The sequence below is a fragment of the Martes martes genome (assembly GCF_963455335.1).
Source record: "Martes martes genome assembly, chromosome: 8".
Classification (NCBI taxonomy): Eukaryota; Metazoa; Chordata; class Mammalia; order Carnivora; family Mustelidae; genus Martes; species Martes martes.
Genome location: NC_137895.1, coordinates 59129044 through 59143605, shown reverse-complemented (window position 1 = coordinate 59143605; position 14562 = coordinate 59129044). Strand labels below are relative to the sequence as shown.

Here is a 14562-nt window from a genome sequence, read left to right as displayed (position 1 = left end):
GACTAAGTTTTTTAAAGTACACTTTTATAAATAAAATGAGTTTTCTCCCTAGCACCTTTGAATTCATTAGTTTAGAACTGCTTTTAATTTGGTCTTTCCCATGAGAGCCATTATATTTTTCTCCTGTCAGCCTGATGCTGGAGAAAAAAGAAAACTGGCAGATGTGGTGTTTTTCATCTAGTTTGCTTCCTAGTTAAAAAGTGCATTAACTGCTATGCACAGAATATTATTTATAATAACTCTTCACCACCATTAAGAACTTTAAAGAAACTTGGTTTAAATATTGCCAGTGCAAATGGATAAAATATTTTATTTCCTCCCATTATGAAACTATAGAGACACTTTAATTTGTACTATTTTTTTAGGACATTACAATAACTATTTTCAGGACATCTATCGCAAATAGGATTTTTTAAAAATACCTTTTCCCCGGACAGTTCCAGTGGTTCTTTCAATATATTATGTTTCAACTCGTGGTCCAGCTCTGTGTAGTTTACAGCCTCATTTACTTTAATGTGCTACTTGAATAACATAATCAGAGCTATAACTATGGTATAGGGCCATAAGGTGCACGCACCTCTGATGTGTTTTGACTATTTAAATAGCTTGTACATAAATGTTCTTTTAATAATAATGGCAAACCTTCTAGTAACTAGATGTCAGAAAACAGTGAGTCCTTCAAATGGGTTTCTTCTCCAACGAAAACGGCTACTGCATGTCAGTGAGATCAAAGTTACGTTGCATTTCTATTTACTGCATATTCTATCAAGTAGAAGAATTTTTTTTACTACGAATTCACCTCCATTGACTTGTTTGTGTGTGGTTATGTAAGCTTCCTGATGTATTTGTCTTTTCCTTTCCTTCTCAAACGAGATGTGATTTTCATCAAGAAAGGTCAACGGAGTATGTATCAGAGAGGAATACTTATGTATCTGCCGAGGATAAAACGTGCTTGTGTACATCATAAGGCATTGCCTGTTGATAGCTTTGCAGGGTGTACTGGCACCTTCTCTAGTCATCATCTCAGATGTCCCTGGAAGAGTTTGAGAAAAATGTTTGTTGTTCCAGGCTCTTCGGTGTAACGGGAAACTGCGCCGCCTGTAGTAAGCTCATCCCTGCCTTTGAGATGGTGATGCGGGCCAAGGACAACGTTTACCACCTGGACTGCTTTGCATGTCAGCTTTGTAATCAGAGGTAAGCAGGTTTCATTCCTGGGTCTAAAAAGTGGCAAACCTCTAGTTGCTAGTTATTTACTTAATAGATGGGAATTATATATATTACTTAAGGCTATTAATCTCAGCATTTTGTTTTCTGCAAACATGCATCGGGTGCCAGGAAGAAAGCACTGAGGGGGAAAGGTCTTAAAACTGTGCTTCTACCCGCAGAAAGAGCAACCTATAGCAGAATGTGAGAAGCAATGAAGACACTGCTATTTTAGCTTTCTTCTTATTCATTCTTTATTATTTTTCTGTCATTTTAAAAAGTAGGTTTAGAATATCCCTAAAATTTACTTTAAAACTTTAAAAGTATCTTGAAAATATTCTTTTTAAAAGTAGGCTTAAAATCTTCACTTTTTTGTTCTGTGACCCAACACATTTGCCCTGAGGCAAATATACAGGAATTCGTAGAGGTAGTGTGTCTTATCTTAGTTTTCCTATTTTTGGTTGCCCTGTCTCTTGATTTCTCATCTTGAATTTTAACCTTGTTTTATATGTATTTTTTAAGTTGCTTTAAGTTTCCTTGGGAATGAGGCCAGATATAGCTAATAATTTAACACTTATCAGCATTGGATGGGCAGCCTAGGCAAAGAGGAAGAGTATTGCACAAGGAATCTAGAAACCTAAATTCTAGGCTGGGCTTTGCCCCTCACAAGATGTATAACCATCCATCAGGCATTATAGCTCTCTGGATCTTGGTTTTCTCATTTGCAACAAAAAGGAGCTGGATTAGCCAGTCGCAGAGAACTCTTTCATCTGAAAGTATTATCGCTTTATTCCATTTTTCCCTCTGAAAGTTGTAACTTTTATTTCCAGTGGGACCTATTCACTACTGATACCTGTTTTATATGATATATGCAGAGGATATTAGAATATGAAACTATCTATCATTAAAATATATTTTAAAAATTACTACACTTGATGGATATTAATGAAAATACATTCAAGGTGAGAGTGACAACACCTGGACATAGTATATAATCAGGTCACATTTATTATATCACGTTTTCAGTTACTGTGATTTGCACTGCTTTACTATTCAATGCAGAGTCTTTTATGAGGCCCTGTGTAGAACAGCACTGAGGACATGATTTTTACAGGAGGAACTGGATTCAAATTCCAGTCCCCTTGTATATTAGATACGACATCCTGAGTCTGTTACTTCATCTCTGAGATTTGTTTCCACCCCCTGACAATGAAGACACTAACACCTATCTTTACAGATTTTGAAAATTAAATGAAATAATTTATATTAAATACCAGGAGCACAATTGCTCCTAAAAAATAGGCTCTTTTATCTTGATATTTACAATTTACTTTTACCAAATCATATTCCACTAATGGTTTTTATACAAGATATGTATCTCAAAATATATATATATATATATATCTCAATGATACTTCCTGCTAAATGGAAATGTTCAGAGTAGTGCCCAGTATACCTTGCAATATCTAATTTATCCAGGAAATAATTCAAAAAGTCATCTTATAGGCACCTTAAGTCTGCACAAACTTTTGGAATCAAAGCTGATTAGTTCAGTCCACGGTGACCTTTAGCCAAAAATAAATTGACAAGTATGTGTGTAAAGATATAGGCACATGAATATAAATATGTACACATTTATACAGACATTTATATGTACGTATACATGTATGTGTATTTATTTCAAAGGTGCATTAGTTACTTCTGTTTACTTGCCCTGTTGGTCCACTAACAGCATCCATTCAAATACAGTTAGCTTCATGCAACAATAACACTTAACTTCTTTTCGGCTTTATGAAATGTTACATATTCATAGTAGAAATTTTGGAAAAAAAAAGGGATAAAGAATCATATTGCCCCAGGTCTTACTATTCTAAAAGAAGACATTTTAATATTTTGGTGTATAGCTGGCCATATGTTTTCTTATGCATATATGATGGGTGTTATATAGCATATATTTTATGATACTCTAATTTGAGCAGCTTAAAGAAAAAGAAACAGGGAAGAATCCTAATGTTTGATATTTGGACTTTTTCATTTATGATAGCATGCTTTTCAAATTCTTTAAGATCTCTTAAGCCTTCCTGTGTTTTATTTTATGAGTTGAGTTTCATATGTTAAATCAGTCTTCTCTCATCAGATGTATAAGCTATTTCTTCAACTTGATATATTACCAATATTATCAACATACTATTTACAAACAAACAATATTCAAGTATGTGTCAGGATAAATTCACAGGAGCACTGGACAAAGTATATAACCCTTTTAAAGGTTTATGTTATATATTGTTAAAATGCTCTCCCCAACAGTTGTAGCAATTATTCTCACACCAGAAATGTAAAAGCTATATATTCCCTTCCATTCACTCTAGCATTGGGAATTATTATTTAAAAAGAAACCCTTGTCACCCTGAGGGATGAAAGATGGTGTCCCATTATAATTTTTAATTAGTATTTATTTGATTTCTAGTGGCCCTTTGCTATTTCTTCTTTTAGGGAACGGCCTGTTTATGCCCTATGTCCATTTTTCCTTTAGGGTAGTCTCCCCTATTTTATCCATGTTCTACACAGAAAATTAAAACATCATTCAAGGGCTAAATCCAGCCTAAATTCTATTATGATGCAAAGTAATTGTAGGTTGTTAATGCTATTTACAAAGCATATATCAATTTTATTTCGCCATTGAAATAAAAAGTTGCATTCACAATTAAGTCTACCTCCTCAGTAGAACTCAGTCAAGTAAGACAAACACTCCTAAATTTTGACTCTAAAACTGTTCACATTCTTATTGCTGCAAAATACTATTCTAGTATCATTATTAAAGTACCTAATATATTTCTGTGTTCGCTTCATTTATTACATGCCATAATGGGACTGCATATCTTTAGTGCTGGTTATGCACAATTAGCACTTAGTTATTGTCTTGTCACTTCAGCCCCTACAAGACAAACTTCTTTAATGCAAGAAGTCAGCTAATCTTCATCAGTCAAGCAAAGCAGACAAATTTTGTTACTCTGAATACAGAAGTTTTTCAACATAGGAGATTTTCTTTCTACTTTGACATTTGCTGGGAAAATCCTCTCCAATAAAGCCATATGCCACATGAGCTATACTTTCAGTAGCCAAATTATTATTATAGCATTGCACCTTTTCAAGTGAAACACAAAGCAAACAGGTAATTTATAGGCACTTTCCCTTAAGCAAACTTTATTGGCATCTGAGACTGTGGCATTATAAATGCTTATGAATTTTATTTAGCAGTCATTTCATCTTAACTTTTAAATCAAAAGATCATTAAGATCAAAAGCATTTCTGAGTGTTTGCAAAATGGTAGCAAAATTAACTTTTCAGGATTGGTTGTTTCTTGTATATACCCTCTTCGCTCTTTTTAGGGGGGTATGGCTAAAGATGTGAATCCTGAATTAAACATCTAAGGTGGTTTTTTTTTTTCCTATATTAACAGAAGCAGAGAAATGTTATTTTGAGCATCTTAGATGATAACTGAATCTCACTAAAAATTGAAGAATTCTGTGTAATAGGTTAATTTCTTAAAGGTGACCAAGCCCCTCCTCCTTAGACAGTTCTGTAAAACTAAACGATGGTTTTACAAGAAAAGGAAAGAACATGTTTGTTTGTAATGAAATTGCCTCAGAGACGTAGAATTGTGTAACACTAAAGAATAAAAGCGCTGTGCTAGGCTCTGGAAAGAAAGGTGAATAAAAACTAGTTTCTCTCTTAGAGATATTCAGAGCTATGGGAGAGACAGGACATCAAAGACTCACAGAAGAGTGTAATCAATGCTAAACAGATCTATACTGAGGAAAGAGAGGTCTGTCCTTCTTGAAGTCTTAGAGAAGCATCAAAGGGTTGATGTGCCGGGTTTTAAAACAGAACTCCGAACTCCGTAGGACTGGTTGGAATGTAGGGATTGTGTCTGGTGGGGGTTGGGTAGGACAAGGAAGCCAAGGAGCAGTGAGGAAAGGGTTTTCCAGACAGATGGAAGCATCATGCAAGGCATGGAAGTGTGAAAGCATTTAATGTGTGCAGGGAATGAAAAGAGCTCAGAATGCTCAGAGATTAGAGACGGAGTTTGGTAGGGATATGGAGAAGGAGGGAATGGCATGAGGATCAGGAGGAGGTGAAATTGTAAAGGTAGGAAGTCAACGAATGAGTCAAAATGAACACAAATTTAAATTATCTATATAAAAATACCTTTGTTATTTAAAGCTATTTGGTTCTGGGATAAATCTGTCTTAACCTGTATTTACTGACCACCCACCTCAAGTGGTCGTGTAATTTCTGGTGGTATTTCAGAGGGTTCAAAAGAACTATAACTCATGCGCACTTACCCCAGCACTGCAGCCCAGATTGGGAAACTTGTTACCCATTCAGGAGGAAAGCTGAAATGCCAAAGTAAATGATATGCCAATAAATAAATGCCTTGGGAAAGATCAGAATGAGTTGGCATGGCCAGGGAATATATTGATGGAGGGAATGGAAACTAAAGAATTTTTTTAAAAGAATTTAAACAGATGAAAAAACAGGAAGAAATAGTCATGGTTAGGGAACGACTTAAGCAGAGGTGAAAAAAAATTGTCATTAACAAATAATGATAGCAGAATTCTTCTATAGCGCTGATCATACACTAGACACTGTTCTGCTTTACATGTGCTCATTTAATGCTCAATAAAATGAGATACTATTATTGCCCTCATTTTACAGATGAAGTAACTGAAGTACAGACAATTTAAGTAACTTGCCCTAGAAAGCAATGATAGAAAATGGTAGACTCAAAATCTGAACCCAGACAGTCTGGTTTTAGTCTTTCGACTCAGATCTGTTATGAGGGCCCTGGACTCCTTCAAGAGAGGTATTGTATTTTCTGACTGAATGACTATAAATGGGGATAGATATGGTGAAGTTCAAGCAAGGTAGACTTTGAATGATTTATAGCAGGATTCAGGATGTGGGTATTGTAAGTTGGTGCAGAAAAGGTGATCAGGAATGAAGAATGTAATGACAACCGGACAGTCTTTGGGAGAAGAGAGTAAATTCGTTCACGGTGTATAGTGGTGTGACGATGGATATATAATCAGTACCTCTTACTGAAAACAAAGTACAGCATCGAAGTCTCCATCTTTAGTAATGGAGGGTGCTACATAGAAGATAGAGACATTTGAAATATGGACTGGATCCCCCCACCCTTTTTAAAGTACTGTGGAGTTGGGAACTAATTATAATTGATAGTCACTGCCCTTAGGGAAATAAGATGACTAAGTTAACGTTTTCATTCTTAGAAAGGATGTGAAAAGGTTACAAATGGAGGCTTCTTTGCAGAGTCTTTTGATAACTGCTTAAAACTACACTAAGCCCCTATAAGGGTGATTAATTAATTATATTTATTTTCTGTACTTCTCAAGTCTCTAAGACTGCGTATGAGTTCAATTAGAATCACTCCAAAATATCTGGAAATTAAATCTATTATTATTAACTCCAAAACATCAAGATTAAATGACTGAGTAATCTGATTGAGCATCTTTTTATTCCTTAACATACTTCTTCTTTTTTTTTTTTTATAATGAAGGCAAAATTAATTGAACTGACTACACCACAAGCAATTAGGATTAGATTACAAGGAAGATTATCACCTTATTTTCAGGATTTTAGCCTGACCTATTAATATACTTACAGTATCCTCTGGCCATCACTGCTTCTATAATATTTTTTCTGCCAGTGCTAAATCTCAAAAGGAGCTCATAACATTGGAAAACTAGCCTTTCTCACAAATTCAGTTATAGACTATTTTGTTAAACATCTAACATCTGCATTGCTGTTTCTCTAATTTCTTCATGTTTATATATGGAACATTTTAAAGGAGTATACCAATCCAGGGGCTCCTGGATGGTGCAGTGAGCTAAGTGTCCAACTCGGTTTCGGCTCAGGTCCTGATCTCAGGGTCATGAGATCGAGCCCCGCACTGGGTTCTGTGCTTAGGGCAGAGTCTTCTCGGGTTTCTCTCTCCCTTGTCCTCTGCCCCCCACCAATATTCTCTTTCTCTCTCTCTCTCTTTCAAATCAATCAATCAATCAATCTTGTTTTAAAAAAGGAGTATACCAATCCTAATCACAAAGCAATTATAATCTGCTTTAGCCATAGCTTTCAAAGCTGTTTTAAGTTATGTGTAAGTGTGACATTTCTCACCCATGTTCTGTTTTGTCTTGACTTTTCAGCATAAACTGAAATGCACATAAAAGGTACTTTGTCCAGTTGACAACATTAGCAACAAAATATTTTAGGTAGGACTATTTTAGATGAATTCCATTTATATTACCAACATCTCATTGAATGGTAGGTAGACTTTTTTTTAATGTTATGCAAAGGAATAATAGCGATACAAAATACCCGTATTAACTTCAAAGCCTTATGCTTTACTGTTTCCAGGTAAAGCATGGGTCTTGAGCCCGAAGAGACCACAGTCTGTTTCCTTCCTCCAACATACACATTCCACTATGGAGCACTGGCAGCTGTTTTAAAATTCTGGGAGGAAGCCTTAGGTTTTTCATTTGAAAAAGGCAAGAATAATAATTACTTTCTTGGTTGAACATAAGAAATAGAAATAATCGTGCATATACATACTTAGCATTAGCACATAGTAAGTACTTTATAGAAGGTGGCTATTTTAATTATCTACACTCCAAACACTGAGTTAATGCTTTACCTACTTCATTCTATTCTTAACGCACACTTTAAATAGTCAGTTATATTAAAGATAAGAGAAAATAAAGTTTCATCTTCAATATCATAAGTGGAAGGTTGGGATTTGAACTCTTTTCATTGGAATATACCTCTCTGCTGCTCATATATTTCTTATTTTAACATCCCTACAATTCAGTGATGCAGCTGTTTTATCATAACCACACAGAGTTGACTCAGAGAGTATGAAATGGACCTTATAACTTGCATTGGGTAGCATCAGGGCTCAGGACTAGGTCTTCAGGCTTTTGGTTCAATGCTTTTCTCATGATCATTACCCTGAATTTATTGATCTACAAACAAAAATTACCTAAATTTCAAGGCTTCTGAAGGTAAGAATGACATAACTTCACATGACAAAAACAAAAAATGTTTTTTTGGGGGTGGCTGGCTGGCTCAGTTGGTAGAGCATGTGACTACCTCTGGGTCCTGAGTTCATGCCCTAAGTAGAGCATATTTTTAAAAAAAAATTTTTTTTTTTGATAGTGAATAGAATTTGGGGGCTTGTTAGAAAATTGAAACAAGGTTTTAGTCAATATAGAGTCGAAAGTATTTCCAATTCAGTTGGTTTTTAGGAAAAAAACAAATTCAATGATACTAGCTAGAACACAAGAGTATTTGTTGAATTTATTTATTTTGATGTGCTTTTCTATCATTAGCTTATTCAAATTAATTTCAACAGTAATATGAATTGAAAGTTTTGAACAGTAATCAGATATATCCTACATGCTATTTTATGTAATTTCACATGAAAGATAAGTATCTAATTTGACTACTTGGGTCTGCCCAACAGAAGAAATAGTTCCTTTTATTCAATGTATCTTAATGATCAGGATAATGTACAAAACCTCGTTTACTCACACGCCACTTTTTAAGCACAATATTTAAAGTTTATAGTTTTCAACTAATAAAAAGAAGATATACTTAAGGTTCAAACTTGAATGTTCATTCTATCCAATAGCCTTGACCGCAAACTCCAGGATTTCAAGATCAGTGCTTAGTCTGTACTTTCAATCAACATCATCAGCAGGCAGTAATCCTGGGGAAAAAAGTAAATTCCACAAATAAACAGACCAATCTTCCTTTAAGAGGAAAGCTAATTCTTTTCAATCTACTTTTTTTATTACACTATTTTCCCCTCTATCTACTTAGCTAGAATAAGGATAAATTTCCAAAGCTACCCAGTTGGAAAATAAATAGGTTCACTGTTTGTCTAGCATTCCAATCTTTGCAAATGTAAATCAGTCCAACTGCTCCTCATTTAAACCTTCAACTTCACAAAACATTAAAGGGTTGCTTTCACTACACAATTTAATCTATCCACTAAGATTTCTGCTTGAACATCATTCGAAATTGACTATCTGATAAAGAGAGACCACTATCAAAGGTCAGTGAGGTCAACTTGTATAATTACAAGTAGTTTTACTGGGTCAACTCTACTAGACACTGCTGTTTGAAGGTTAAATTGTTACAATTAAAAATATATACAGATCTCCCCAGAGTTACTTTATTGTTAAATGTACTGGAAACAGCACAAGCATTTATTTCTGACCTTAATTGTGTCCAAAGTGTCACCGCTGGGAAATTATACAAAAGGGCACTTATTAAAAACATTACAATCTTGTACATTAAACAATGCTTTATAGAATATAATACATAATTAGCTACTGGAAACTAGTTTATTTATCACATCAGTATTAAGAAGTTCATTCAGGTTACTCCCTTTGGTTTAATTGGGAGTGGGCTAAGAAATGACATTTAATATTTCATAGTTGGTGAACTTGCCACAAATAAAAGATTATGGCCCAGCATCAGAGTCTGATGCTAAAACAACTTTTCCTTCAAAACAATCACTTCCAGAATACCAGAATTTAATCACATTTTAATAAAAGAGTGCAAAAGGAACTTTAAATGGGAAGCTTTAAAATGGGCCACTTTCTAATTATTTGATACATTTTAAGGCCTTTTACTTTTTTTTTAATAAAGTGAATAAATGGCCAATGGTGAAATCTTCCATAATCACTGCAGTGAAATACTATTATCATTCTTTCATTTATTTTAATGTCTGTAAATATAGATCAGTTATTTTTTTTTTCTCTTTCCAAAGTGGTGATAAAAATCACTTCTGCTGCCCAAGGTGTTTTCCTATGCTTTTTATACAGAACTGTAGGATATCAAATTTTGTGTGCAGTGTTTCATTAAATGATCTACACAGTTTAATTTCGACAACAAAGGCAACTTTCTAAACCAAGCTTCCAAATTCAGGGAATTACCATGTGACATTATTACAAGGAAAAGAAATCTTCAAATCTATAGATGGGAGTGAAATGATCTTAACACATTTTATTTTTTTTAATGTTTTCAGATTTTGCGTTGGAGACAAATTTTTCCTAAAGAACAACATGATCCTTTGCCAGACGGACTACGAAGAAGGTTTAATGAAAGAAGGTTATGCACCCCAGGTTCGCTGATCTATCAACATCACCCCATTAAGAATACAAAGCACTACATTCTTTTATCTTTTTTGCTCCACGTGTATATAAGAATTGACACAGGAACCTACTGAATAGCGTAGATATAGGAAAGCAGGATGGTTATATGGAATAAAAGGCGGACTGCACCTGTACGTAGTGAAATTGCCCCAGTTCAGAGTTGAATGTTTATTATTAAAGAAAAAAGTACTGTACATATTGCTGGATTTTTTTGCTTGCTATTCGTTTTTGTGTCACTTGGCATGAGATGTTTATTTTCGACTATTGTATATAATGTATTGTAATATTTGAAGCACAAATGTAATACAGTTTTATTGTGTTACCATTTGTGTTCTGTTTGCTTCTTTGTATGGTTGCATTCAGTACAATCAGTGTTTAAACTTACTGTATATTTATGCTTTCTGTATCTACCAGCTATTTTAAATGAGCTGTAACTTTCTAGTAAAGGATTGAAGAGCAAATTTCACTGATGATACACATATAGATAAAGCAAGTCTATCAACATTAAAATACTTAAAAAAAAGAAATGAAGACACACACAAAGCATTTTAGCAACATCCACTATTCCACTATCATTACCACGATGATTTAGAGTCTATCAGTGTTGTCATTATAACCCCCGATTTTCAGGGGGTTAAAGATCAGCTTTAAAAAATGCATAAGAATTTCATCTTAAAGCACTTTCATTTTATACCAACGTGAAAAGTGCCATTTTTAGAATAACTTTAAAGCTTAGCAGTTATCCTTTTGATGTCCTTTTTGTGTGTGTGTGTGTGTGTGTTCTTTACCTACACAATGGCTTTGGGTTTTTTTTGGTTTTTTGTTTTTTGTTTTTTTAGCCACTTACCCCTTATGTAAACTAGTGCCTTTGGGTATCATGTAAAATTTTTCCAAAGGGTTACTTGAGACAAGTGTTACCACAATTATGAGGTAATTTTAAAACGATAAATTTATGTAAAAAATTTGCCCAGATTTCTCCCTAAGAGCTAAGGGTTTAATAACTTTATGGCTTGATAAATTTCTGGCACTGGAAGGATTTGAGTGCAAATCTACTGAAACCGTGATAATACACACTGAAGCTGTGATGATATTTGAGTAGTGAGCTTATTTTTTTGATCAGAGCAACATAGTGCTCACAGAATCTTCTAGAAGAAGAGAAACAAAGGGATTGTCAAAGAGCTGAGAACTGGTGATTACATATTTTTCTGTATTTACCTGACACTTATTTTAATGTTCAAAAGTGAAGACTTTAAAAGTTTAACATGTCTTACCGCTTTCTTTAAGTAGTTAACCTGCTCAGAACATATCACACTTAAGGCTGAAATCTGTCATTCCATTTTATAAAGGTGAAAAATTATTCCCTTACTAACATGATAGATGATAAAGAAGAAAGCTTTCTAGAGACAAATTACGGAGACCAATTATTTCAATTACAATTAAGGAAATAAAAATAAGACTATGATCCCTTCTTCTGAGTTGCTCACACTTTGCTTCTTTGCTCTGCTCCCTGCAATAGAACTACTTTTCAACAAATCTAATTTGACACAGGCACAGTGAAGCATATTTTTGCTAGAGCAAATTTAGTGCTGTGGGTTTTCTTTTTTCTTTTCTTTTTTTTTCTTTTTCCTTTTGATCACTTGTATAGGAAACAATATTTCCCGGTGTTATTTGCATACATATTTTGTCCTGCCAATAGATGCATTGCGGATGAAAATGAAATGTGATACCTGAATTCTTGGTTTGGGGCCAAAATATTAAACTGAAAGTAATGCTGGTGTGGATTTTTGTTTTAAAACAAAGCTTTATTATGAACATGCATGTGAATCTGGCTATCGCCTCTCATTTTTAAGAAATGGTTCTGTGAAAAGTGAATGATATGTATTTTTACAAATACTTCATGGTTAAGAGTGTTCAAGTCACATGTCCCCCAGATTTGAGATATATCGAAAAAAAAAATTTTCAATAATAGCTATTTGGGGCCCACGAAATAACTATTATTTTAGCCTTGGGGTCTTACATTTGTTTCATGGTAAGACTTGCATAGCCAAAACCAAAACCCAAGCCAAACAAAAGGCGGTGGGGTGCGGGCATCTGTGAAAAGTGGTTTTTCTCAAGCAGCCCTGTGAGTCCCCATTAAGGGGTGTCTGAAATTCATGTGGATGTCAAATTGTAATTGCCAGTATCTTTTTCAAATGATCATTTTTAGATTTAAATGGTTTGCCTATGTTTATCAATATGTCAAAATACTTGTAAATTGGGAACCAACTTCTCTTAGCTCCTGGAAGCTGTTCAGTTATCCTTGCCACCCAAAGACCAAACAAGTTTTTATCGCCTTTTCTCTTCCCAAATCCTTCGGGAATTATTGCTTACGCTTTTTACTACAAGCAAAATTACTCACCTGGATTAAAGATTAAGGCCTTAATCTCTTTAGATTATTTCTAATCTCCATGAAATTGTGAAATCAGACAGAAATGGGTCATTTTATAGCTAATTGCCCATAAACAGTAGCATTTTTGACCTGAAGTACTAAGCTAATTGTCTTGACTACACAAAGTCCCTGAATTGTCGTCACCATTCCTCTTTGTGTTGTGTAGCCCTGACATCACTTAGCTTGTTGCCCCGATGCCTCCAGTAGGACACCTCCAAAAGAGCTTTGATTTCTCAAGCCGTGAAACCTCCCTTCCTAACATGCATCTCAGAGAGGCTGCCTATGATGAAGGACAGGGCACCTCTGCTCCCCCAGAGTGCTGGCTGAGTTTAAAAGCTGACCTGTGTTTGTAATTTCACTTTCATCTTGCTTAATAAATATCTGCTGGATTCTTTCATTCATTTTTTTATATTTGGATTTATGTTTTTAATAAAAGGGGTATTATACTCTTTGATTGCGCTTAATTGGCAAAATCTAAGATAATATCTAGAAAGCGTACATTGAGTCAGTCCACTTGAAAAAAAAGAATCAAGTGTGAAAGGACACTTACTTTCAAAAGGTAAATCATAACAAGCATAGACAAAGTACCTCAAATGCTTTCTCCAAATGTTATATTTAAGATCTTCGAGCTAGGTAGTTTATTGTTATTTACTTCTGTGGGGAAAATAAAACTGTCAAAAATGAAGGTAACAATCGCTGGGTGTAATTTTGTACATTTACACAAATTTCCAGTGATCTGCCTGAAAGCAACTCTGTTGCTGTCGTCAGATTCAATTTCAAATTTCCTATTTTCTTTATAATGAATTAAAACAAAACAAAAAAACAACTAAATCCTACATTTTCAGGGAAGAGATGTTGTGCCTGCAATGAAACAGGGGGCTGAAAATTATATCTGTGGTAAAACATACCATGTACAAGTAGTTTCTTTTAACTATCACTTAAAGCAAGCTCCTCTCACCACAGACACTTAAACAATTTCATAGAAATGATATAGGCCAAACATGTTTAGCGTTCACTTCAGCAAGTTGCAAAAACAATCTGCATGTTCATTGTAATAGGCCATTAGTGCAGAATACAATTTTAGCAAAAGCCTTTTGATTACTACTGTTTCTTAAATACACCATTATAGATATTCCTTAAATGTGATTTTAATGCAAGTTAAGGCAATCGAGAGCAAAATGTTAATATATGCATTATTTTAATTGACATTTATTGAGTACCTACCATGTGACAGGCCTTGCCCTGAGCATTCAGGGAGCTTCTTATTGGCCTGACTTGGGGTCCTCCAGACGTCAGAACATCTTAGTGCATCTCTGCGCTGGTTTGGGCTCATCTCAAACCTACGAATAATGAGCACAGAAAAGCCAACACCGTCTTCTACCTATTCAGCATGTCATTGGCATGAAGGACCCAGAAAATATCTCAAGTAATCAATGTGTTCAGAGAATTATCTCACACAAATTACTCATTAACTCAATAGCACATAATAAAAAAGAACATCAATTAATTAATGAGTCACCCTCAGATCACTATGATTACAATAGAGCTCTGTTGAAACAGCGGTTATAAATGGAGCTGCCTCTGTTCATTGTTTGCAATTGGCCCATTATTTGGCTGAAACCAGTGTCATATTTAACACATGCCTGTAGGTAATTGTGTGATTAGTATCATAAGTGAAGAATTCAGAAA

The 14562-nt window shown here is 34.6% G+C and overlaps 1 protein-coding gene across 8 annotated transcripts in view; it reads left to right on the top strand.

The window, feature by feature from the left end:
• LMO3 (LIM domain only 3) overlaps nt 1-13282 on the top strand; it is a gene marked incomplete at its 5' end in the record, with an annotated part of 56181 nt that extends 42899 nt beyond the window's left edge. For all 8 annotated transcript variants that reach the window (XM_080810635.1, XM_080810632.1, XM_080810636.1 and 5 more), the window contains 2 exons: nt 1069-1194; nt 10319-13282. In XM_080810635.1, the coding sequence (XP_080666761.1) occupies nt 1069-1194; nt 10319-10424 (232 nt within the window). In that variant the 3' untranslated portion in view covers nt 10425-13282. The remainder of the gene's footprint in view (nt 1-1068; nt 1195-10318) is intronic.
• Between the last annotated feature and the right edge of the window lie 1280 nt (nt 13283-14562).